The sequence below is a fragment of the Clytia hemisphaerica genome, unplaced genomic scaffold (assembly GCF_902728285.1).
Source record: "Clytia hemisphaerica strain Z4C2 unplaced genomic scaffold, Clytia hemisphaerica genome assembly, whole genome shotgun sequence".
NCBI classification, from domain to species: domain Eukaryota; kingdom Metazoa; phylum Cnidaria; class Hydrozoa; order Leptothecata; family Clytiidae; genus Clytia; species Clytia hemisphaerica.
In genome coordinates, this window is record NW_027104495.1 from 197,476 (window position 1) to 224,871 (window position 27,396).

General features: G+C 34.6%; 2 protein-coding genes across 6 annotated transcripts; one reads left to right on the forward strand and one right to left on the reverse strand.

Annotated features, from left to right (window-relative positions):
• LOC136821636 (uncharacterized) lies at nucleotides 1–6,184 on the forward strand. Its single transcript, XM_067077848.1, has 7 exons — nucleotides 1–237; nucleotides 2,690–2,896; nucleotides 3,283–3,612; nucleotides 3,976–4,107; nucleotides 4,482–4,632; nucleotides 5,089–5,280; nucleotides 5,812–6,184. The coding sequence occupies exons 1-7, from the start codon at nucleotides 135–137 to the stop codon at nucleotides 5,981–5,983; spliced, it is 1,287 nt and encodes a 428-aa protein (XP_066933949.1). The 5' UTR covers nucleotides 1–134; the 3' UTR covers nucleotides 5,984–6,184.
• A 3,104-nt stretch (nucleotides 6,185–9,288) lies between these two features.
• LOC136821667 (myb-like protein Q) lies at nucleotides 9,289–27,396 on the reverse strand. 5 transcript variants are annotated; one of them, XM_067077880.1, is made up of 3 exons: nucleotides 27,085–27,396; nucleotides 10,584–11,797; nucleotides 9,289–10,273 (listed from the first exon to the last, which is right to left on the reverse strand). In XM_067077880.1, the coding sequence occupies exons 2-3, from the start codon at nucleotides 11,791–11,793 to the stop codon at nucleotides 9,663–9,665; spliced, it is 1,821 nt and encodes a 606-aa protein (XP_066933981.1). In that variant the 5' UTR covers nucleotides 11,794–11,797; nucleotides 27,085–27,396; the 3' UTR covers nucleotides 9,289–9,662. The 5 variants fall into 5 exon arrangements, with proteins under 5 accessions (XP_066933981.1, XP_066933980.1, XP_066933982.1 ...); XM_067077879.1 differs by lacking the exon at nucleotides 27,085–27,396 and adding an exon at nucleotides 14,506–14,720; XM_067077881.1 differs by lacking the exon at nucleotides 27,085–27,396 and adding an exon at nucleotides 26,716–26,865 and having other exon boundaries at nucleotides 9,436–10,273.

The following is a 27,396-nucleotide window of genomic DNA, read 5'->3' on the forward strand; positions in this document are numbered from 1 at the left end:
AATAGAATTTCATATTTATTTCAGAATTTAGTTTTATTCATTGATTGTCTTTTGTCATAATCAGAATTTATGACTCCTGAAAAACACTTTTCAAGCTTCTCTTAAAGAGGTATAAGACTTTACGGTGTTGAGTCATGGGAAAAATATCTTATTATTTGTGTGTTATTTGTGCCATTGCAATCTTTATCAAGACCATTTCAACACATAATATTATACGATTGCCAGCTACTAATGAAGGTATAAAATTTAATTTAATTTCATATTTCTTTCCTACTACTAGCCTTTAATTTAAGCCTTTATAATCCGAATCTTTTGAAACTAAATTGATGATTTGAATCGTTCTATAATTCGAAGTAAAACAACAGTCCCTCATGTTTAATTTCTTTTGAAATCCGTTTTTTGAAATTCGAATCCTTCTTCAAATTTGAAGGGAATTCTTGGTCCCTTTAAAGATCGAATTAAGGAAAGTCAACTATAACTCTATAATTCGACAAAACATCCGGTGTTTTTTTCGGTCATGTTAGCTCTGACTGAATGTGAGCTCTAGTTTGTTAGACGACCAACTTTCTGCCCTGTCCATTCTAATTGTTAGAATAGGCAAAAAGTGGGCACATAGTTTACAGTCAAAATATTTGCTTGAAAAGGATTGAAAGAAGTCAATGCATTGACTTTAGACAGCCCACTTTATGCTCACTTCAATCCACAATTAAAATAGGAAAGGTGAAAAGTGGGCCGTCTTAACTAGAGCTGACAGCAGCAATGTCTTAGTTGGAATTCTGATGAAAAATGAATGGATATATGAATTAGTTGAAGTTTCCACCCTAATCAAAACTCATGCTCATAAGAGGCCCCCCCAGCGGTTGGCGTGATGGCGTGATGGAGGGTTTTTCGTGGCGTGATGGCGTGAAATGTTGAAAAAAACGGCGTGATGGCGTGAAAATGAAGTGCCGGCGTGATCGTGAAATCGAGTTTTTTTAGGCGTGATGGCGTGAAATTTGCAGTTCAGCGTGATCGTGAAAAATATATTTATTAGTTGAATCGTATTTCTATGTCCATTTTAGCCAATTTAGAGGGTTTAAATTTCAAAATTTTCTTGGTCGGCCCCGACTGTGGTGGGGCCTCCTATAAATTAGATTTCATTTTAAAACATAAAAGAAACGGTGCAAACAGTTCTATTCATATGCCATACATCCTTGTAACTTCCGATTGTTTTTAGCAGGTGCTAGCTAGTCTTTAAAATAAAGCCGAATGCTATGAGAGGGTCGAAAATTGAAAATTTTCCCCGTCAGCGCAAACCATGGTTGCGCTTCCTCCGTAACTAACATTTCCCTCTCTTTCTTAGATGCTTATTCTTCGATGCATCTAAGACATCAGGTCCTTTATTTCAGGAAAATATACATTTGTAGCAAAGCCATAAATAGAAAGAAGCAACAGGTTTATTATGAGGTGTAATTTTAAGCAGATTGTTCAAAGGAATCCTGTGATGTTTAAACCATATTTTGGAAAAAAGAGAGTAAATGAGGGCGATTTTAGCCATACTAAATTGAAAATTTCTCCTGTCGGCGCAAACCATGGTTGCGCCTCCTCGTTCCCCTTTTGAAAATAATTCACGCAAATTCACAATTAATGCCCCCCTCAAGTTGCTTGTACTTTTAAAAGATTTCCATTATTTTTACAGGAATTATTTTTCAAATTTAATTGAAATGGATCCTAAAATAGCACTTTGAACCCTTCAAAATTCAAAAATTTTCTCCGTTACCCAACGGGGCTTTGTTAATTTACTCAAACCGGTGCCCTTTGATGTAACCAGTTGTCCAACAATTTTTGATATGCATAAGTCAAGATTACGTCATTTTTCCTATCGAAAACACCCGAAAAAGCTGGAAATTACCCCTGTGTATTACTAAAAATAGAAAAACAGAGGTTAAATTTCTTCCAGATTTTTCGGGTGTTTCCGATAGGAAAAATGATATAATCTTGACTTACTTACGCGTATGAGAATGCCGATGAAAAACTGATTGACGACCAAACACACAGTTTATATAACAAAAATTATGAGCATGAAAACTAAATGTAAATTTTAAAGGCGTAATGGCGTGAAATCGAAAAAAATTGGCGTGATCGTGAAAATCAAATTTTTCAGGCGTGATGGCGTGAAATCGAAAAAAAATTGGCGTGATGGCGTGAATTTTGGGTCCGCTGGGGGGGCCTCTCATAAAATTCATCTTCGTAATCATATAAGATGGACAAGTGAAAAATTCGTAGCTAATATTAAAATCGACGGTTTGGCCACCTCTTTTGGAAAACTATAAAGCTTCTAAATTAAAGGCATTGAAGTAAATTTGACAAACTTTTGTCACCGATTCAGTGAGACACCCGACGGGAAAAAACCCTACAATCTAAGCCCCTCTGGGAAATTTACTTTGATTTCATCTCAATTAGAATTTCAATGTAAAAAGTTCTACTCCAAAACCATCCCCACTGGATTGTTTGAGCTTAAATCAATAGAATTTCTACCTACATTTGAAATTCAATAAAAATTCTAATCCTCGCTGTGGGGAAAGTTTCACCGGGGATGTGGGGCAGGGGTTATTTGGAGATGAATTGTGAAACAGCATTCTGTTTACATTGGTATGATAACAACTTGCTAAATTTTCAATATCCTCAATCCTTAATCTTCAAACTTTAGGAATCTTCTCACTTCGCAAGAAAAACAAACGCATTGCAACCACTGCATACAAAACATTCGAAGTGAACGAATTATTCGATTGCGCTGACGCATGCGTGTATGATACTTCATGCAAATCCATCAATGTGGACAAGAGTAATCAACCCTGGGTTTGCGAGTTAGTTGCGGATGACCGAAACACGAAAGACGAGTATGTAGATGCTGAAGGTAGCTTGTTTTTCATGAAAACATTTTGGGTTAAATCATTAGTACTCTTAAAAAACACGTGGCCTTCCAGCTCTCATACTTTTTTCGTAAAATTACCAAATAAAATTGAGAATCAAATGAATATTTTCAGTATCGGAAATATATACGGCCGTTGAGAATCGGTTTCAGCCTTCTAAAGGGTTAAGAAAACAACAAAATTAATGGTCAGAATCTACACCATCGGTTAGGAATAAAGTCCCTTTTTCTCTAATTTAGTCTCTCTAAGGGCAACGGTTCGTGGTTCTGGTCCACACATACGCGACAATTTGCAGCCCTCTTCATGGGTATTGTTACTCTGAAAAGCCTTTATTTAAAAGGTGGAATATTCATTTCTTTTTTCGTTACAGGGGTCGACCACTATGACACAGGATGGACTTCGTTGACTATCATCACAAACAGTGCTCAAAATTCTTGCTTAATATCCGGAGGAAGAAGTTGTGAGTTAGGAACCAGTACGAATTGGATCCATGTTCATGTAGAGACTGATTGGAATATCTGTCTTACACATCGGGCCGCTTTGTTCAACTACGACCATCAAACAGGGCGACTCCACCACCACTGCACTGGCTACCCAGTGTGTGTTGATTTCAGTACCAAATGGGTGCAGATCAATAAAAACGGATGCCAGCATTATCCTGACATTGAGCACTTCTGGTTTACTTGGAGGCGAAGCTTTTGTAAGTTTTGTTAATTTCATAAACCAAGCCCACACGTCACACTTATTTAACAAGTTTCACACCATTGTGACACTATCATGCTCACAACTCTCTGAAACTTTTTTCGTTCTTACAGCCAATGAATTTTTCGTTCGTCTAAGTTTATCGTTCATAACATTAAGGACTGACTTAATGTTACAGTCTCTATAACTCGAACACGCAAGGAGAACGCAAATTTGTTCGAGTTAAAAGAACATTCGAGAGCTTGAGTAGGGTTTATAAGGTATTTTTAACTGAAGGGACTAGAAAACTTATTCGAGTTAAGGAGACATTCGAGTTAAAGAGTTTCAAATTAAAGAGACTCCATTATCATTTATTTTCAAGCTGGATATCTGTGGATAAACAACTATTGTTTGGTGATTAATAATGGTAATTGGGTACAAGGCGAACGAGTTCATGTCTGGAGTCCTTGCCATGATAACTATTCTGAAAGACAGTTTATTTTCAGATCCATCCGTAAGTATCTTTTACATTTCTTAAGTAGCGATGACCGAGGGATCAAGGCATCAGTGTTTGAAATCACGGGCTCCCGGTTTGAATCCCTGCTCTTTTCAATGTTCCGTTCAGTTCATAAATAGCCAAATCGGTTGACTGTCTGGCCCAGTAAATACAATCAAAAAAGTCCTAGATTACTGGGCTATCCACGTAAAATATTGACTTTAAATCATTAAAAGTCAGAGAAAAGTCTTCTGTTTGTGACTTATGTACCATATATTAACTGTCGTTTAAGGTTGGGACAATAATTTTTGACATCGTTTTACGGTTTTGCTCTCATAGTTAGTATTGAGTCTGATAGCCTCGAATTCAACTATCATTGGTTCTTTTTAAAGCTCACGGTCCAGTCTACGTAACAGCATTCACCGGTCTACCTAGCTACGACATAGACAGTTCCTGGAACTCGTTTGTTGGGAACGGTAAGTTTCCAAACAACCCTGACTGGTTCGGATACCAAGATGACTTCCTCACACCTTCAAGTGAATGGTGAGTTATCTGTTTAAATGCCAACTCTAACTTCGTTCGCCTGGTATCATCGGCACCGGTATTTTTATGCTTACCGATAGAGCCGGATAATCTCCTGACTTTACCAAAGTAGTTTAAATAAAGCTTGTTATACACAGGGACGAGGTTGAGCCAACTCACTTAGTTTCTGCAACTCCAATTTATTTCAAAACATAACGTATCCTCCATGCAGAGGAATTCCAAAGAGGACTGCACAAATCCGTCAAAAATAACCGGAATCCATCGGGGTTGATTTAAAAATCTGGTAAAAGTCAAAATCACAGGAGCTTTAAACCTAAAAGTTGAGACAAACCTTTGACTTCGCACTTTAAGGTATCGAACACTCTCTCAAATAATAAATTCATGCTCAAATGATCAACAACGATATTGCTGATAATTCTATCACTTTTTCTGTCGATCATTTCCTTCAATCACTAGGCGAGATCAGTATGGTATGCGCATGGAGGCATATTTCATTCCGCCAACAACAGGGAATTATCGATTCCGAATGGCTTGCGATAACATGTGCGAGTTTAACATAGGAGGAGATGATGGCACAACTTCTCATAAAACATTAGTGATTGATATGCGAGCTCACAATTTATACACTGGAATGTTTTCATTCGATACGTAAGTAATATTCACGACAGCTGATTGGTTATAAGTTTCAACCAATCAGCTGTTGTTTCCGTGGAATATCATTTTTCAGCAGTAAACTGTTGAAAATTCCATCGAAAATCACTGATTTTCAAATATATTAAATATTTCACTGAAGTTTTAAATCTAGAGTAAAACAATGGATAACTTTTGTTTTCGAATCATACCTAAAATTCTTTAAATTGAGAAATAATGATAAAAAATTAACGCCGCTTTTAGGTTAAAATTGTAAAATATTGGTCCTTTTTACACCAGCCTTTTTAACGCCACGAGCACAACAATAACGCCAATAAAGGTTGGTGTTCCGATAAATGACCGATAAAGTATCCAAGAAAATTCAATTTTATCTTTTCTATTTTTTGATATTTTAGGCGCTAGAAGAACCTTTTTGGCTTTTCATAAATGAATTATTTTTAATTGTCGATTGATCTCTACAATTATTTGCAATTAGTATTCACCCCTTAAATTTTCCTAATTTAAATTTTAAAATTTGTTTAACTTCAGATACACCCAACAATACAGTGGGCACCATCATTTGCTTAAAGACAAACAATACTATGTCGAGTTATTGCTTCGGGAATGGGGTGGAGGTGATCATGCCGAAATCGAATTTCTTGAACCCGATCGGAATACATGGATTCCGATGACATCCCGATTTCTCAGAAAGTGCCGGTAATGCAATGGGTCAAGAATTGATATATGAAGGATTCATATTATGCACTTTTGAATTTTTGTTTCGAAATAAAGGGTAGGCCTAAAACCTTTTACTTGAAATTGGTCTTTGAAATTCATCCAAGGACCTAAATTGTTTGTCCCATATAGAAAGATGTATGTCAGACAAAATCAAGTTCCCCTAGAATTTATCCAGATCTCTCAAGTTTTCATTTTGATTTACACGTTTTCTCTTATAAGAAGATCCAAAATTTTTGACGTCTTCGGATGTTTAACTTGTTCTTAAAATTTTAGCCATCGAAGCCTATGTTCTTATATAATTTGTTCTTGTAAAAAATGTTAGTATGTTGATATCGCTTTCTGCCCGCTCGATCGAGGGATATTTCTATATAAGTTACTTTAATCAAGTATAGAAGCTTAAAATTTAAAAGGGGGGGGTTTCATGGTTGGCGGAGGAGCGGAATCGGCCCTTTTTTCGGACGGAGTGGCGGAATTTGGCGAAAATTTAGACGGAATTACGGAAATTGGGTTCTCTGACGGAGACGGAAAATTAGACAATTTTAGTGCGGAAAAACGGAATTTAGCAAAAAAATTTCCGGAATTTCGGAATTGGTAAAAGATTTTCAAAATTTGCGGAATTTTCGACAAAAATATTGAATTTCAAAGGAATTTTCGACAAAAATATTGAATTTCAAAGGAATTTTCGGTGACGGAATTTTGGTTCAATTTAAGACGGTTTGACGGAAATTGGAGAAAAAATTGGCGGAATTACGGAATCGGGTACCCCCTGAAACCCCCCCCTTAAAAGCTCAAAGTTTGGGCAAAAAATTAGAAAGCGTCCAATAATAGACAGTACCAGACTTCTATACTAGCATATAATAGAAGTCTGGTACTGTCTACACCTATTGTATGATGTATTTCTGCACTATTTTTATCAATATTTTTTCCATGATATTTTGGTTGAACGAGTGTATATTTTCATGATATTTTAGTTTGCATCACCCTCAATATGCTTTCGCGAGTAGGAACTTTCACGAGGTCGAAAAGTACATAAACATTTACAAATCAAGGTATATTACCAATTTAAAGCTGTGATAAATCTTGGATTTTATTTTAAGTTAAAAGTTTTGCAGATTTTCTATTTTGTCAAGAATTTCTCGAGAGCATTTATACTTTCACGAATAGCCCTTTCAAAAATTTTCAAAGACATATACATTCGCGAAAAAGGGTAAATTCGCGAAAAAATGCAAAATTTTCTGTTCAAGAAAATTTGTACACCTAAAATAGTACAGCCTGAAAACAAAAGAGTTGCTTTCAGCCTATTCCCATCGAGAAATTTTCTTCCTATGATTATCCTACTCCTATGCTTACTTCTCCCACGTGATATTGTTCCAAACCGACTGGTGTACCAGTCTACCAAAACGTCCATGATCAGGCTTTCTGTACCAATATCTCATTTTTAAACTGGATTAGAAATCAATATTTAGTAGATGGAGAAAGAAGTGACCCTGGCTGTGAATGAAAACATTTTATCATTTTTTCCTGATACATATTTTTTTTTTCAAGAAACACACTTTTAAGAAACATGAGGCTCAGAATGCCTTAAAAACTAAGAAACATCTAAGAAACATGCTGAGGCTGAGAATGAGAAAATAGCATTTTTTAATTCGTTTTTTTAAGAACCTTCCAATCAAGGTTCCAGAAATATACATACATAACAGTTAGAAACACTTGAGAAAGTCAGAAAATCAATATAGAAGAGAGGAAAGTACCGTAGATTAGTCAATTAGGCTATTGTATTATCGACATGCGTCCTTTAAGCTTAACAAAGTTTAGAAACATGTAAGAAACATTTAAGGCTCAAAAGGCCGATTTCTTAAGAAACATTAAGGCTGCTTGAGAAAACTAGTTTCTTAAAAAAAAAACGTGTATTCTTCAAATAAGACAGTCCTGATTATTTTGTTGAAAACAATCTAAATGTTTCATTTTAGTTCAGAATGTCACGTAAGAGCACTGTCAATTTAACGATGTTTAATTTTGCAGCGCTTCCGAATTTGAAGCTCTTCTACTGTCAAATTCTGCATCATGTTGCAAATTCAACACTACTTCTTTGTAGATAAAACGGAATTTAAGCCTTTCCGGACGAGGAATAACAGAATCCCAGGCTTAGCCCTGTACTAGTATTTTCATTTTTCAACTTTCACAAATCCAGGAATTTCGAAATGAAAAATACCGAATTCAACATGGCTGCAGTTTTCTACAATATCTCTAACTGATAAACCTTACGTCACAAAGAACGACTGCCTCGTTTTCAGACAATTGCTAGGGTAACTATATGTCACGAGTCTTAAAATGACAAAATAGAGGTTGGTTATGTTGAACACCATATCGATCAATTCAAAACGAGGCAGTCGATGAAAAAGCCTTTCTTACCAACTAAGAAAAATTGTAAGACGAGAACAATTACAATACAGACCGTCGTTACAGACCGTCGTCACAGATGACTTGTCACTAATTCATTACCTTACACATACACTAACATACGTAGCGAGATACCCTGCTAAATTTATGGATGAGAGCGGTTTTTACGACAATGTAATTATTGCCTTTGTTTTATCAAAAGATAATAAATATGTCATAAACGTCTGCACATGGGCCCGGCAAGCAATTTTGAGTGAGGGGCCAACATTTTGGAAAAAGAAAAACGAAGAAAATTTTTCACTTTTTACACCCTCAAAACACCTTAAAACGATATCTAATTGGGGAGAATAATAGTTTTTGTGGTTTGATTTTGTCTCAAACCAGCTTAAAAATAGTAACTCTTAAAAACGTATGACATGGTCTACCAAAAAGTGCCCCCCCCCCCCCGTTGACGGGGCCCATGCTGCACTTCCTCATAAATTTTGCAGGGTATCTCGCTACGCCTATGCAATAAAAATAGGACCTTGCAGTCCTAATTTCAACCACAAATGAATTTCTTCCACAAAGCTTCAAAATAAAAAAGGGATTCCTTAGCCATGTGTGAATACATTTGAGCGGACACAAATTTAGAAAGATGATGGATCACTCAAAATTTAATGTGGAGGAATACGTAAGTTTTCTGCAGCCTATTGTTAAAATCTATAAAAGTCATGGACACTGATCAGGGGGCAAGAATTACCAATATCATCCGTGTTTAGGCTAAAGATGTTGAGGCAAATCTAAAATATATCCCCCGGAAAAATATTTACGGTAGGTTAAAATCGCGAAAATTACAGCTGCAAAGAAAGGCTTCAAGCACGTAAGGCTATCATTATATAGAGAAAACAATTAGAATGAATTATTTATTTATCAATATTTTCAAAGTTGTCTAATCATCCAAAAACTTTCAAAATTATATCTATCTAGTAAACTATACAAAAAGAAGAGGAAAGATATCAACAAAGTTTCAAAAATTTACGTTTTTTAATGAGGATATACAATAACAAAAGCAACTGGCTTTATAATCCAATCTCCAAATGCAACAAGACAACGTGACAAAAAAATCACCATTGATACAAAGATTAATCTATCTTCTGCTCTGTAAAGTAAATACACCTCCACTTCGAGCCTAAGGATTACAAAATTTAACATAAAGACGCGCTAAACTCACTACAAATTCAAAATTTTTAGTTTTTAGAAATGGAAAAAATGGAAACGCATTTCTAACTGCAATACTGTTCGGTACGTCTAACAATAGGAATCGGCGAAGCTGCATTCTCTCTGACCACCATGGGACTGTTTTCGTTATTATTGTTGGTATCACTGTAAGGACTGTCTTGTTGTCGGTAGACGGCTGGAATCGTATTCGTTTCTTGATCATGTCTCAACTTATTAATCTGATCTTCCAATTTATTGCTCCTCGGCTCCTCTTTGATGCTTGGTAACACAGAGACACCTTTCCCTGAATATATTTGTGGCTTGTGCGGCCATGAATTATTATTTACAGTTTTGTTATTGTTGTTGTTATCGTCATGGTGATTATTATTGTTTGCGTCATCAAGAGGACTTCTCGGTTCCGTAAAAACTTCCTCGTCCTCTTTATCGGAGTGACTCTCATTGGATGGTTTTCCGTAAATTGTTGATCGACGTTCGCTTTGAATTTTGTTTTCTTGTGGTGAGGCTACTGGAGATCGAATGTTGGTCATTTTTTGTTCAGTTCCTTTGAATTGATGACCGCCCTTGAGGAGGTCTGATGCAGGGATGGGCGGAGGAACAATTAATAAGTCCAAATCGTATCGTGGATTATAAGCAATGAATCGCCTCTTTGTGAAATCTGAAACAAAAAGCAAATAAAAATATATATTCTCCTGTATCAATGTTCTGGTCAAATCAAGTCTGGTTGAAAAATAACTCTGAAAGTAGACTGTTAAATTTGAAAATGTTGCTTTATATCTTAATATTCAGATAATAGCCCCACGTAAACTTTATACTAATTAAGATTGTCCCTTAATTTCAAGTAAGGATAGAAAGGATAGAAATAACAATTCTTCGATGTTGAATGTTTGAATTGTTGTATTTTGTTGTTTCTTCGATCGTTAACAGTTTAAAAAGAGAAAGAAAGAAATATTGAAAAGTAGGTATACCTTGGAGGACTTTTTGTGCTGTCAACTTGCTACCATCGATTCGCTTCACTTTGGTGTATTTCAAATGTGGTGGTTCTTCATTTGGTAACAATGGGGCGTACGCCCTCTTTCGGCGCCCACCACCACTGTTGGTTGTCGGTGAAAGTGGTTGCGGTGGCATTTCGTGTATCATTTTATGTGGATTCTCACCAGGGATGTGGTAAGCATAAGGAACATAATGATGACTATGATGTCTTTCGCCATGTTTGCCAGAGCTGGTAGTGCTCTCTGGTGAATGTACAGCAATATAGTGAAGACCTCCATTTGGTGATTTCTCCACATAGTGTGTCGGTTTTTCATCTGAACCATAATGATATGATTTCTCCATCATTTTGTAGCTTGATGGTGGCGTTTCGCTGGGACAACATGGTCCCATGCAATGGTTACTATGAGGATGTGGCTGATGATGACCGTGTGACAACTCATTAGAATGGTGTTGTTGATAATAGGATGGTTTAGGGGAGATTGGGTCATGATGGTTCCCATTGGTTGATTCTCTTGAAGGATGACCGTTCATTTTATGGTGTTTCATCTTTGGATAGTCCTCTTCTGGATGAGGTTGTCGTCTTTGAAAGGCACCACCTTCATTCTCATGGTGATAATGTTTTGTAGCCTGCATCAAACGACGGTCTGCAGGCGGAGGTGATGGACTGTGTTCTGAAGGTTCTGTTTTCTCGTGTAAACGATGATGAGTGTGTGAAGATTTCTTCGGCTCTTCGTCTTGTAGAGCATCCAGAACTTGACGTAATTGTTGTGCGTATGGTGATTTGTTGTTGTGCTCACGCTCCCTGCGTTTGTCGTCATGGTGTGTCTTAGTATCCATCGACTCTGGTGTTCTTGGTGATCTAGTAGAACCTCGAGCAACTTTCGACATTTGTTGATTTTTATCCATATCTGATTGCTCCTTTGTAGCACCATCATTGTATTGAAAACTTCTTGAGGAATGATTCGATGTAAACAAATCATTCAAAGTGTTCTCCGTTTCGGTGAAATATTTCTTCAAGTTCAAAATGGTTTCGTTGGCTAAACGCACTTGCCCTTGCAGTAAACTTATATTCTGTTGCGCTGTATCCAGTTGTGATTCCAATATCTTGGTCATGTTTTGCCCATGTTTCAAACGATCACGAAGTGTTGCAACTGCCTCCTTAGCTTCATTGGAACCCAGTGACATCTTCCTATGAAAGGACAGAAAATAGCTTCAATTTAGTTATTTTGTTCGTTTGTCAATTCTTATAATGGCACTTTTAGAGGCTTCATTAAATTTTGCAGTTTAGAGAGCCTTATTAAATTGAAGCCTTTACAACCTTTGTAAGATCAGCTGGTATTTTAGATAAATATCGATGTAAGGTTTGGATAAACTCAGAATATGTGCGGTGAGAAAATTGAAGTTTTGATAAGCTGTAATTTTATGTTTACGACAAATGTATGAATTGTTTTGTAAGTAGTATGGAGCTGAATGGAGTTTGAATTAACTAATCACATGATTGACTATTCTTCGATTTCATTAACACTTGGTTCAATATGCGAAGAAATTGAATGTCTATATAGCGACGTAGACATACTCACTGGTTCATGTACGGCCTGTTTCAAAGCTACAACGAGTGTTTTGAGGTATATGGAGAAGAGAAAACGAACTAAAAATCCACGCAACAAAAGCCGCCCATTCACACAACAAAATCCGCCCATTCACGCAATTCATGGAAGCCTCCATAAAGGTAAGAGGAGGGGTATGAAAACTTGAACACGTGAAACTTGACCTCTCATTTGGCAATTGGTACAGAAAAACGAGACATTTAAGTATGCTTGCAATGCTGTGAGACAAAAAACACTTGAGGACACTTCAACTAGTGGCTTAATGAAGGAAGGGTAAAAATTAAGGAGATATACAATGTCATTTATTGAAGGTGATGTAACTCAGTTTCTATTTAAAGAAAATCTACTTCATACATGTCAAAACTTGTTGGGAGAATCAGATAACATTCCAGCTGAAACGGTTTGACAGCTGAAATTTAAAGCAAAAGCCTCTCTGATTGGCCAGTGGTAAACAAAGACTTTTATGAGTGTTTTCATTGTTCAGGCTATTGCTTTTGATTATCATTTGTTTAGCATTCGTTTCATAAAGAACAAAGTATATATAAGTGTAATAGGCTTCAAGGCAATAGTTTTAAAACCCAAGAGTGTTTAACCTTGCCCTGCAGCCCCGAAGGAACTTCTTTCCACATTGGGGATGAAAATTTCTATCAAAATCCAAATCGGGATAGAAAATCTATTGTTTTCAGGTCAAAAAATCGAAAGGTTTTGGACTGCAATTTTTGAAAACTAAGTCAATTTTCGAGTGGTGCTGAAATTGTAGGGTATTTTCCCACCGGAGACGAAATTTTAGCCAAGTTTTCCAGTGGGTAGGGGGTCCCACCAGGTCTGTGACACAGGGTGTATTCTAGGAGAATACAATGCTTTGCGAACTCTCGAGCATGCAATTTCGTAGGAAATGAGAGAGAAATTCTCACAAGTTGGTTAAAATAGGAATATTTTGTTAAGGATCATCCAACAGGTTAAAAGAATTTTCCATGTCCTTATACACGTTTTTTTTTTTATAAGAACGTCAAAAATTTTCGAAGCCTTCGGATGTTCTTAGTTTTTTGGATTTGAAGCCTAAAAATGTTCTTAAAATGTTCTTATTTTCAGCATTTTTTGAGCATTTTGATGTAATTTTTTAAGAAAATGCATGCTTTTAAGTCTCCAAAGCCTTAGAATGTTCTTAAATTTTTGGGCCTCGAAGCCTTATGTTCTTATATAGTTTGTTCTTATAAAAAAAAACGTGTAAGCTCCTCCATCGGGCACAGAAATTAAGAGATAGTACTTGTTTCTTCACGGAAGAGTTTTATTTCAATACGTTCAAAATTAAATAGCTGATGACCTTGGGGTGACTTTTTAAACACTTGAAACAACAGGCTGAAATTCAATTTGAAGTCAATCACGAGAAATGTAAACTGACACAGTACATCTCCTTTAGTTAATGAGTACATGTTCTTTATAAGAACATCTGAAATTGTTAAGACACTCCCTTCTCATAGTTCATAGGCCGGGTAGGATAATTCCATATTTTTCGAGCCAAAAATTCAGTGGGAATTGAAAAATTAGCACAATATACGTTGCAGTGAGGATTTGCTTATCGGATTATTTTCAGCGCGGACAAGAATTAGTGTATAATTCCACTGGGGACGATATATTGGCCAATTTTCCCAATGGGAAGGGTTTCCAATGTGACTGTGAGAAGTAGGTATGTTAAACCTGTGGATGTTCTCAAACGTTTGAGTTTAAGACCTAAAAATACTCCTGTACATCTACCGTAAAGCATTTATTAGAGACCTCTTGAATTGAGATTATTACTTAAAGTATGCTTATAAAATCACATATCCGCAATTTATTAAAAAAGTTCAAATAGCTATATCAACAAAAAAAGCATTACAGTATGTCAACTCGGCTTTCAGCCAATCAAAACAGAAAAGAACAAAGAGAAATGTTAATCAGGCTCGCATAGAATGACAAAATGAATGTGATTGTGCAATGGCATACAAGTAATCAAGAACGGACACAACACATCTAAAAAAAAAACGGAGAAAATTTTTTTGACTGTGTCGTCTCGCTATTGAAGTCTCAATTTTCATTAATTTAAAATGTTTTAAAAACAATCTCTACTGCGCTCTGTTGATTTGTAATTTTAAAATTTTATAAAAATTTGATACTGTACCAACCTCCTATCAAAGCTGAAATTCTTGAAAATGAAAACTGAAATTCATCATTTAGAAGAACACTTTACTTTACAGGGCCTTCAATCGTAATTAATGAAAAACAATAAAAATTATAAATTCTCGATAATTACCCTGATCTTGATTTCTTTGTTGTTTTCATGATTTCTTTGAAATGTTTAATTTCAAATAACACTCAAAAAATATCATAAAATCCTAATGACTAACTAATTAACCGAAGCTTTAATTGTATAGTCAAAATAAATTTCAACCATAAAGTTAAAAATTCAAAAAATTTCTTTTCTGATGCTAATCGTATGCCTTGAAGTGTCGAAATGAAAATCTCTGCATTTCAAAAAATGTGAACCTCTTTTTTATATTTATAAAATTATCAAAGTCATTTCTTTTGTTTTATTACTAGTTGTAAAAACAATCCTATTTTTATAAAACAAAGAAAATACATGGATTGCTTGAACCTTGAAAAATTGATTCCTCTAATTCACGTAAGGGCTTGCTTACACTAACATCTTAATTAGCTACAAACATCTCAAATTACTCCCTTAGAAACCATAACACTAGCTCACAAACTCTTCCCATATAATTCAAAATCTCATTTTCACACCTTCTGCATAAAAAGGATTTTTATCCTTAAAACTCGAATTTAACTTTAAAATCAGTTCAATTCAATATGGTAAAATAAATTTAGTCCTAGTTAAAACCTAGCCTTATTGATTAAATACATTTAATTCCCTATGTAAACATGAGGTGTAAACACGACATATTTTAGCAGAGTATTGACAATGCCTTTCAACAACGAAGCGTAATTGGGAAACATTTTCCATCAATGTTTAACTTTGTATTCATTACATAAAAAAAATGGAATTAACTTTTTTTGTGTTTTCTTAATTTCGAGTCGAATTAAAAAATGAACAAATAGACAATCTTGTTCCCAGTCTTTCCCAGTCTCTGTAAAGATTACCCACGTCGTTTAAATATTTATATCTAATAAGAGGTCTGGTAATTAAGCTTAAAAGTTAATCAAATATTGACAAGTTTCAGGGACAAGGGGGCCGTTTAAAACATCATTTAAATTTGTATTTGAGCAAATAAAAACTTTATTATTAATACCAATCCCTTTTTTATAACAGATTAGTTTTCTCTTTGTCTTTGACGAATTACTGCATTCAATCAGAAACCTTGATCAAAACTCATGATTGTACAGGCTTTGTGTTACAGAATCAAAAGGTATCAAGTTATCGTATTACCATGGAAACCATTAAAAAATCATACGTTTAATTAAAATCATGTGATGAATTCTTTTATGCTATGTCCAGGCCTCTATCTTGATTTGAAAATTTATGTAAGTTTTGTGAACGTAGTGAAGCGTCTCAGGATCAAGATAAGCAAAAAGCGTATTGAAATATTTGATAAAAAACAAGTTAGGGGAGGAAACTTCAAGGAATGATTTGGAATTTGGAATTTGCAATCTTTGAATGAAAGTAGAGTTTCCATTTAGCTATAGGCAATCTTGTACCCAGAGCAACTTACACCACTTTTTGATTTTACTAATGGACGTGATAAAATCCTTTAGTGAACGCTATCAGAAACACCCCTGTCTCACAGCCCCGGTGAAACTTTTTTTTCTACAGCACGGATAAAGATTTGCGATTGAAATCTCAATGGGGATAAAAATTATATTGTTCGAAGGTTAAAAAATCCACTGGAGATGGTTTTGGAGTGCAATTTCTAAACAACGAATTTCGAATGGGGATGGAAGCAAAGTCAATTTCCCAATGGGGCTGAGATTCCTGGGTATTTTTCCAACCGGTAACGAAATTTTTGCCAAATTTTTCAGTGGGGCCCCAGCGGGTCTGTGACACAGGGGTGTGCAGAATTATCAAAAAAGTGAACTAAGGGACTGGATAGGAATTTAAGCTATAATCATTACGTCAACTCTAAAGTGACACCCTCGGTGGGACCCTTGCAAATCAATCGAAATATCGGTCAAAATTCGGTCCCGGTGAGAAAAATACCTAGAAATTTCATCCAAGTTAGAGAGGAACCCCACGCTATAACTTGAAACCCCTGATTAAGCGATCATCCATCCCTTTTGGCATTTAGCATTCATTTTATCACTATAGACTTAAAAACCTCACTAGGCTTCCGAGAGACAGGGGTGTTATTTTAACAGTAACAGAATAATCCCTGCCCCCATTCAATGATGTATTTGTAAAGAAATACACGCTTTTTATAAGAATACACTTTATAAGAATGTCCATGATGAAAATGACCAAAAAATTAAGAATATGCTAAGAATATCACCATCATAGAATTTTGCTACTCAAGCTTTTAGCTTGCCATTTTTAGACCATTTTAAATTATAAATCGTCAATTAGGATCCTAACCTAAATTTTGTAAGAATAATTTAGGATGATTTTCCCAAAAAAGTTAAGAATATCCATGATGAAATGAATTTACCACATTGTTATAAAAAAAAAGCGTGTACAAGTTTTTTATAAGAACAAACTATATAAGAACATAAAGCTTCATTATGGCTAAAATATTGAGAACAAGTCAAGGATATTTTAAGGCTTTGCGGACTCAACCTAATCTAATCAAATTTCTCAGGAAAATAGACAAAAATACGTTATGGTGAAAATAGGAACATGTTAAGAACATTTTTAGGCTTAAAGCTAAAAAAGGTAAGAACATCCAAAGGCTATAAAATTTTTGGAAGCTTTTATAAAAAATCTGTAATATTTTTATTTCAGACCCAATATGTATAAGCCTCTAGCCTTCCAACTTACCTACAAGTGCAGCTTTTAGTCAAATGAAGCAAAAATATTCAAGACTTTTTTCTTGCTTTTTTCTTTCTTGCTGTTAACAATAATCATCAACGTCCAATCAACATCAACATACTTCAAGAGCTCATGAAATCAAAACCGAACGAAGAAATTAAACGTTTCTATTTGATTCCTATATTAATTATGAAAGATTTTAATTGAAATCTAATTGAGATTTTAAAAAAAGTGATCTTAATTCCCGAGAAAGGTTAATTATTCAACTGATAATGACAATGCAATGAACTAAATGAGAAATCAAGTAATTTAATTGATGTTTTTATTTGAAACAGTCACGAAAAATAATTCTTCAAAAAAAGTCCGCACTAAATTAAAAAAACAACTTTGTCCGTCTTTAAAGACAGCAGAATAACGCGCTTTCTCTCTTAAAATAAACCTTTTATCTTCAAATCTGCTAATTAGGTCGACAGATACACTAATTACGCCTTAATTAGACCAAAATTAATGAATTCACTTAGACAAGAAGTGACTTTATTTCCCTCTTAAATCACGGATAATAATGAAATCCGTCATTGCAGGCAAATTAATTGGCAGATACTATCAGGCCATCTCAATTAGTAATTAAGCTTGTGTAGGGTGCGACAGAGGCCTTGGGGTGTTTATTCTAATGCTCTTTACCATTTTCCATAAGTTGATTAAGTAAAATTTCGCTTGGCCAACATATAATATTTGAACTAAATTTTTGTAAAGTTTAAAGATTTTCTAAAAAAATGAAATCAAAATTGACGTCAATTACAATATTTTTTAGAATTATCTTTTCTTTGTGGGTTTCAGTATTGTCAAGTGATGTCACATTTGTTCAAACTTTGGATGTTAATTGGCTATGAAAACCTGGTACCCAATCCTCTTTCACGAGTCAGAAAGGTCCACTTTTTTACATTTTTACCAAAAAACATTGATGTTAATGACATGCCATGTCACCTGGCATGACGTAATGAAACAATTTCAGAGAAGATATTTCACCGCTGCAAAAGTATACAATTTTAGAGCTTAAGAATTCCTTTCATAAAAAATAAGTGCGATGAGAGGACAACGATGTACGAAAATGAAGGAATAAACTTTTAAGCCTGCTTTTTTATTGAAGAACCACTTTAGAATAGAAAATTTCCATAAAAAAGTGGCGAGGCTAATTTCGATGCACAATTTCTCCAAAAAAAAAACTAGAAGCGGCGCATGCGTACTTTACTCGCATTCTCATAATATGATATTGTGCTTTAGAGGGACAAAAGATTTATTGTTATTGAATAAACATGATATAAATAAATATGAATATGATGAAGATCAGAGATCTGAACTCAAGGAGAGCAAGTGTTGAAAATACTATATAAAAAAATGAAACATCAAAAGAAACCAATATTATATAATTATAAATATATGAAAAAGAGAAAAAGTCATCCCCAAGTTAAAATTCAATCCTTACCCTTTTGTGAATTGATGATCTTTTGAAAATCTATCCATCTTTATTCCGTGCTGAAATTTTTCGAATTCAACTCAAATTCTTAAATCATGAACCTCAAAATCTAGTCTTGCTCTCTCATTAGCGAGACAAGTCTCTCATCTGATCTCACAAATTACAAGATGACAAACGCAGCTTTTTCTTGACTTGAAATGCATTTAATAAACGCTGTGAATTTCAAATGTATAAGAATACAATTATAAATGAAGGGGCGACTATGAAACAATGGGAAATTAAGCATTAAGCGCATAATGATTATAAAAGACCCATAATGATAAATAGGAGATGTTTTATTATGATATGAAAAAAAATTTCCATTGATTAAAAAGTAAGATAATGAATTTTTTTTTTTGTAACTAAAATGTATAGATTTTTTATACTTTGACTCAACACAAAAAGAGGGCCAATTAAAATTGATTTTTTTATCATCTCATCATCATCTCATATCGGAGTCATTTAAAGACAAAAGAAATAAAAAAAAATTGTTTAAAAATGAAAAGACCTTATCTATTTAAGAATTAATATAAAAAGAATTTAAATGTATTTATATAAAGAGAATTTGATAAATACACCTTTTTACTTGCTATTTAGTTGTCACAAAGTAATTAATATTATACTGATGAAACTAGCTTTAATTCTATCAAGCCTTTTTTAATAACGTCTTTTGAGCAACCAATGTATTTTATACGATGACAAAATACCTGATTTTTTTTGTATTACATACTGTATTCATTTTTATCTGAACTTGTTATTAAAAATAACAAAATTAATCAGCGTGCTACTCTCAAACGTCAAAAATTTGGTTTTAATTAAAAATGTTGATGAAATATCTGAAGACCCCTACAGAGCACCAATTGTCGGATCATATCTTCGTTATTTTTGAAAAGAATAAAGTAAAAAGTTGATACTGAGGCAAGAAATCAAGCAAGAAATCTACCGGCCATTTGGTTCCAAAAGATGCATATTTTTTCCTTTAAGTGGACAATGGTCCAATTTGGGAACCCAAATTTTCGTCCGTATGTGTACAGTAGCTTTCAGATCAAGTGTTTCCGGGTTTATAAGCAATCGATGTAATAGATTAAAATTAAATTTAGTCTAATATGCGACAAAGCCTCCAACAGTTGTTGGCTACTTGTCGAGCTTATTTGAGTTTGTAATTTTAAATTTAGGCTCGAAAATATTAAGAATTAAATCTCCGGATTAAATTTTCTGGGTAACACAGATATATAAAGCTAGAAGGGCTAGATAGCCTTTAGTTGAAAAGTGTACCGTGATCACGCGACATTACAATAGAATTTCAGTGCTTAATTAATCAGAAGCTCCGCGGCTTTTCATACACAATAGTAACAATATTTTTTGCGATATTCAATTTTTTTTTGCTTGGAAAATCTTAGTCTTTCGGACTTTACAGAAATCTGTACTCTGGATAATAGCCACATTGATGTCCAATGCAAGAAAGTGAATAATTTTTGCAAACATTAGAATTTCATAACCACCTTAACTTTAACTGCTCTGAAAAAATTTCTATCCAAAGCAACAAACCAAATAACCAAACGAGTTTATCATATGAAAATTGAGGAAAAAATAGGTAACCTTACATCATCTTATATTTCCATTTTTCTTGTTTTGAACTCATTTTTGAAGTGTTTTCCAAATTTTCCGTGATTAGTCATCTACCTTCCTCTGTCATTACCAAAGTTACCAATAAGTGACGAATCTTTCTGACGACAGCAAATGAGCAAAAAGATATTTTTTTGCACCACCCCTTGATTAACTCACAAATAATACACGTTGATTCTCAATCTGAAGTGTTTTCGTGTTTATACAGTTTTCATCAAAAATTTCGCAATTACCATTGCATTTCGTTCCCGCGGTCCTTTTTGACGTTTTGCAATTCGAGATTTTTAATCAGGGCTTGTTCTTTGTTGACATATGTATAATGCTGTGTCTCCCAAATTAGAAATACTAAAGAAGGAACTCTTACTTATTCTTTAAAGTGAGATAATTCAAAGATGAGTTTATCAAGGCGTCGTTTGGGCGTTGATTGGCTAATGAGGATGAAATCCATTGTGTTTTTAGTACAAAAATACGCCAATGAGAAAACCAGGATTGGAGGGTATTTTTCTCATTCTTTGGTTAAGTTTTGGAGGGAAGAGGGGGATTGCAGCAATAGAGACTATGTACCTCTATATACACCCCTGTATCAGTAACCCGGTCAGATTTGCCCCGGTCGATAACCCGGTGTAAAAATCGAGCGAAGAACAATGGAAATCTCAACCCTGTCCAAAAAGGAGAACTTTATCAAAAACTCCGAAGAAATCTTATTTTTCTAAAGTGCTAAATAGCGCAAACCCAGGGAAAAATCCTGACTTTTTGTCTTTGCCCGGTACTAGAATACTGCCGATTTTTTTGACCCAGTGACTGAAATCTCTACGCCGGTGGATATTTCTCATATCAAAGCCACCCCGGTGAACTTTTAAGACTCACCGGGTTACTGAGACAGGGGTGTCTATATCACCTAATCAGACAAAGATATCATTTTAACGAACGTTGTGAATTGAGAATGAATCAAAGAGGGGTGGGTAGGGGTTTTGCTCATTCTCTGATGACCTTGGGATGACCCCGATAAAAAACTTTCTTACGAGATTTTCCGGGATAACCCATGAAAAGGGGTTATTCCCTCCATATTTCCGAAAATTTGAATTTTCTTGCCAAATCCGAAATTTCAACAAATGATTTATTAAGTCCATTTCTTTTTTAAAACAGGATAAAAGGGCCCAGTTTTTCGACTAAAACAAAAAACCTAATTTCTATAAGGCTATCCAGAATTTCCGCCCGTTTCATCGAAAAAGGGCCAATTCCACTCCCCCAGCGACCGAGAACCCTTTTTTATGGTTTCTTTCAAGAGTAGAACCTAGTCCTCACTCATGGTAATACTGATGTGATGTTATGATTAACAAAACGAGGGGGGAATGAGAACTTAATACTAACGAAGAAAAAATATTTGATGATAACAAACCTAGCCAAAAATCAGATTAAGATTAAAAGCTGGATAGAAAAAATCTCTTTTGTTTGTCGCCTCATAAAGAACAATAGGGCTGATTATCTGTGTTAAAAGTCTATAAAATGTATGCTTTATTAATAAAACGTTATATCATGTTTCAACAATTTTGAGATTCCGTGCTATTTACACCACCCTCCTCAAATTTTCTCACTTTACATTGATGAACTAATAAAAAACCGAAATAGATGCTTGGTTAACAGAAATCTCTTTGGTTTTCTAATGAACTGCCAGATAATAAAGCGAAATTTTTTTCTTTCGTTGTACTCGTGATAGGCCTTTTAATAAATTATTTTGAGTACAACGACTGTCGCGTTTTGAAACCATTGCCAAGGTGATTGAATACCCGGGGAAGGGGGGAGCACATATATGGTCCGACCGACGGCATGTGCCGCCCTTAAGGGTAGGTTTTTCGAGACCCTTGAAATGCACTGTAAGGGTGTACTTTTGATAGAATTCACTACAAGGGTCCTCTTCTAGCGGTATGTGCGGGCAAAAAATTGGCTTTTAAAATTGCACTCTTACAGTGCAGCAAAAATCAGTGAAAATCATACCCTTAGAGTGCATTTTCCCCCACATTTTCGATCCCTTTCGTGCAAAGAATGAATGAATTTTGGCCAAAATTTCTAGACTTTTCCAGAGTTTTCTGAAATTTCTACCCTTACAGTGCATCTCTAGTTTCCAACCCTTATAGTGCATTTTAAATATATTGGAAAAGATACCCTTAGGACCCGCACATACCCGTTGGTCCTTTTGCCCATCTGCCCCCCACCCCCCGGGAGCTGAATACACTGCAAGGATGTGTTTTGGACTGCTAAATTGCAAGTCTGACAGTAAAAACCTGGTTTTCTTTATACACCCCTGTCTCAGTAACCCGGTAGATTTTAAAACCTCACCGGGGTGGCTAAAAAATAACAGGATTTTACCGGGTGCAGATTTTTTATATAATGAGCAGTAAAATTTTTTGATGGTAGGACCTCTCTATTTTTACTTTAAGCCTCTAATAGTTCTTATGCTTTTCTTGAGGCTAATATTGAGACTTTTCAGGTTTATATCCCCTGTTTTTACTAATATATTATGGGCATGTGCAACCTGTAGTAAAACTGTCTTAATTTTGCATGATTTAATTTTAAACAAATTATAGCCATAAATCTTAAACTACTCTGATGATTGACCTTGTATTTAGAATGTAGACTCACTGGAAGCCTTGAAATAGGTCGATAAAAAAATAACTCCAAAAGATATATCGGTTCAATTTTTCGGGACAGGGTGATAGGGGTGTCTTTATAGTTTTGACTCGCATCTATTTCGATTTGTTTTGCACATCGTGTCGACATCTCAAGCTCATTTTTAGGTAGTTTCAGCAAAATCAGATATGCAATCAAACTATGGGTGATGTAATTGAAAGGTATATTCTACCGTGAAAAGCACAGGCCAAAATCATATATCGATCTGTGCCGACCAATCCAGATTCTATTCAGAGCGTAAAACGCAGAGAAAAGTAACCATGACGACAATCGAAGATCTTGGATCAAGTTCAAGGTTGATATTTTTATTCCCGTCGTTGAAAACACAACTCAAAATGTCATCAATGCTTTTTAAGAGTTGATGATAAAGAATCATAACATAAAGATCTGTGTATTATCCCGATTCCATCGAAGTAACATTATCGTAATTAATAGTTTAGTAATTACTGTTATACATTTGACACCCTCTTCTCACAGGCCCTTCTCACAGACCCCTTCCCACTGGAAATATTGTCCAAAATATCGTTCCCGGTGGAAAATTATCGTCCAATTTTTGTCCCCACTGAAAATAATTAAATAAACTAATCCTCACTGGATAATATCATTCTATTTTTTCAATCCCCACTGAATTTTCTGAATTGAAACAAAAGAATTTAAATCCCCAACCATAAAAAGTATGGGAATATCAATTCCCATCGAGTTTCATTCCGTTATTTTTACCCCGCTGGATGCAGAAATCCTACCGGGTCTGTGAGAAGGGGGAGTCATTTGGGAATCACATAGAAGATTTCTTTTGAAAGAAACTCATTTTAATTACACTTGGAGGTTTCTGGGGAATTCGTTAATAGTAAACTGCATACTGATACAGTCTGCTAGACATTAATAAGGTAATATTTACACTTCGGTCGTGTTCAGACCAAGGTTTAAAGCAATTAGGTCTACATGTTTCTTTTATATTCCTTTTGTATTTAACGGCACGATTCTCATTAGTTAAACCAAAGTTTAAAAAGGAATCACCCCCCGGTTTAAAAAATAAGTTTTTACGATTTCGTTACAGTTTTCTGAATAGACGAAATCAGAATTCGCAAGTGAAAAGCATGCTCCTTTTGTAAATGAAGAAAAAAGAACGTGAAATTTATGACTTAGAGACGCTTGGAGCATCTCTAGCAGTAATGACTTCAACGAACACGAATTAGTCTTTTGCAGAGGGATTCCCTGAAATATTTTTTGTTTCAAAGTATCTCAAGAGAGAAGATGACTAATTTCAAGTTAGGAAAGGAGATTCCTCGAGATCGCCAATCGATGATGACAAAAGAAAAATGATTATAATTGAATTCCCATATCAACAAAGTACTACTTAAACCTTAAACTTAAACTTTCAGGTCTGATGAACACGACCTTCATCTTTGATTCTTTCTACAGTGATTAAATTGGCACATGCGCGATAAAATTTCTATTATTGGTCTTCAGAGGTTGATATATTCTTTGAAAACTCAGCCTATGATACTCAGGGTAAGTCTATTCATATTAAGAATCAGTTAAACATAATGGTCCAATCGTCCTACGGACGATTGCCAAACCGACGTGGGTTTTCCACAGAGGTTGATAAAAAAGTTGACTCCTGCGTGGGACTGGCTCAATTCATTATTTGTCAAAATTTGTGAAAAGTTTACCCATTTGGGGAAGCATGGTAGCATTCTCGAGTCTTATTGTCCCCATAAAATTGTTCTTATGAAAAAAGAAAAGAAAACCAGGTTCCCTATATCAGATAAACGATTTAAAATCGTTGCGTATCACCCTCGTCATTGTTTGACTGCGATCGAGACAACAGATTGTATCCTCTGACACTATCTGTCAGCTCTACCCACATTCCCTCTACCCCGATCATTCCTTTCTCTCCTACTCAAAACGCTGACTCCTCTGCCTCCCCGTCCTCTCGCTCTACCCCCTCTGCATCCCCATCCTTTCGCTCTACCCCTGCTGTATGTGTCTCATTTCGGTTTCCAGACCACTTACACGCTTTTTTGAAATAAGAATATATTTCATAAGAATATTAATGAGAAAATCGACCAAAAAATTAAGAATATGGTAAGAATATCACTTCACTGTGTCCGGAAAAGTGAGTTTACAATAAAACGCCATACAACTAGCTTTGGTTTGCACAACCCTAAATTTTTGATATGATATGAGCTCAAGCACGGAATCACTACTTGGTGCCCATCGAATTGGGCGTTTCTAGCTTGGTATATGGTTTTATATGCAGGGTTTGAAGAGAACTGGTCAAATACAGTGAAAACTTACCTCTAAATTACACTCACGTATTTAACAGGGATTAATTCAAGGGGGAGGTTTAATTCAAGACGAAGGTGTATTGTTCTTCGCCCTCGTCTGTCAATTAATATTTTCACGGGATATTTAGTACATCAGAGGGCGTATTTTATTGAGCAAATCAAACAGGGATAAAATGATAAATAAAAAAATAACAGAATTAATAAAAAAAAATACTTGAAAGAAAATTAGCAAGAAGCGACAAAGTGAAAATAAATGAAAAGACAGACATTTAAAGTAAACAAACTTTCTAAAGAAATATATCTGATATTATTGAGACTCTATTATAACTATCGAATAGTACCAATATAAAATTTAGATAACAAAAGGCCTTTTTACAATCAACCTTAATCAATGTTTGATTTCAACATACCGTAGAGAAATACATTGTTCCCTTTATAATTTACCCAATTTACATTGGCTTAATATAAAAATTCTTTTCCATTAGCCTAATCTCAATGTATAAGCTTTATTACAATTTGGGTTCTATACTGATTTTTTATTAGAAAGCTATTTTAGAATCAATCGACGTAATCATCCTTGTTTTAGGGGATAGGAAATATCACGAGTATCTTTCTCTGAAATTCTACCTGTGACGACAATCTGAAGAAATTTATTTTTTGTCGCTTATTTTTGGGAGGAATTTGTTCATTTTTACATCAAAATTTTCCGATGTTTTGATATTTTTTCTTACAGAACTATAAGAAAATTTCTAATGGTAAAAACTTGTATACCCTCTCTGTTTTCATCTACAGACTACAGTCATTAGTCAAATTTGAAAGATTGAAACATAAGATATAAAATCAACAGGATAACATTCATTTTAATGGAATTTACTTTGTGTTTTATTGTACTGTTTCATTGTTTGATAATAGGGGAATCGAAGAGAGACAATACAAAGATAAGAAGAACGAGGAACATTTGTACAGAGGGGACGAGATGGAGTTTTTACAAGCTCTTATTTGATTTGGTTGCGGTCGTTAACCAGTACTAAGACAATTTTGTTACTTTTTCTACAGAACGTGTCATTTTTATTACTTCAAATGACCAATTATTAAGGTATCTTACAAAAACTCCGTCTAATCTAGTACAAATGATTTAGGTAGTAAAAAAAAGAAAGTATGCCTTACTTCAATTGACGGTCAATTACTTGAATTCAAAATTATGTAAAAATAACAAAAGTTTTTGATTACGCGAATCGACCTTCATGGTATTCCAATCGGAAGTCTTTTTAAGAATATTTTTTAAGAGGAGTGTAAGAAAAAAATCATAAAAATTGATACTTTGTTGATCGGAAATCTTAAATTTCCTTTGAAAGAGATATTAATTAACGGATCGTTTAAAACCCATATAAAACGAGAAGAAAAATAGCCAAAGAAATAAAACCATACCTTTTAACAAACAAGGCCTTGCTCTGAGTACAGCAAACGATAAGATATAGTATCAGCGATTTATATTTTTTGAAATTTTTAACATAAATTTCGTTAAATTAAGATTTATGGCTCTGCATAAAAAAGTGTAATCTGTTTTTACACAATCAGTGAATTCGTCTAAGAACGAATTTCAAGTGCGCAAATTGTCAGCCTTGATTTCTCATTAGTTCTACTAATTAACTCTTTAATGGGCTTTAATGAGCTCATCAACAGAAACTTAATAATTATCAAAAAGAATCTAAATAGCAATTAAATATCAAGTTATAATAGATTTGATAAATAGAAATAATAATGATGATAAAAGAATGTGAAATTATTTTTACTTACTTTTATTTTCCCTTGAGAGAGTTGATGAAGTTATTTTGTTATTCTTTGATGATGAGGTCAGCCAGCTTCATCAAAAAGGTATTTGTGAAATTAATTAAATATTCTCTGATTTTAATGATGAGACCTTTCGAACTTGTTCTTATTTATGCAGTTATTTTATTAATTCTTTCACCCAGGTCTTCCTTCTTTTCGTCTTGATGATTCTTCGATTTCTTTCTCTTGTTTATTTTATTCTCTTTAGTTCTTTTTCATAGCATCCAAATTTAATACACTTAATATTCATATCCAACCCCTCGCCTCTTTGAATAGAAT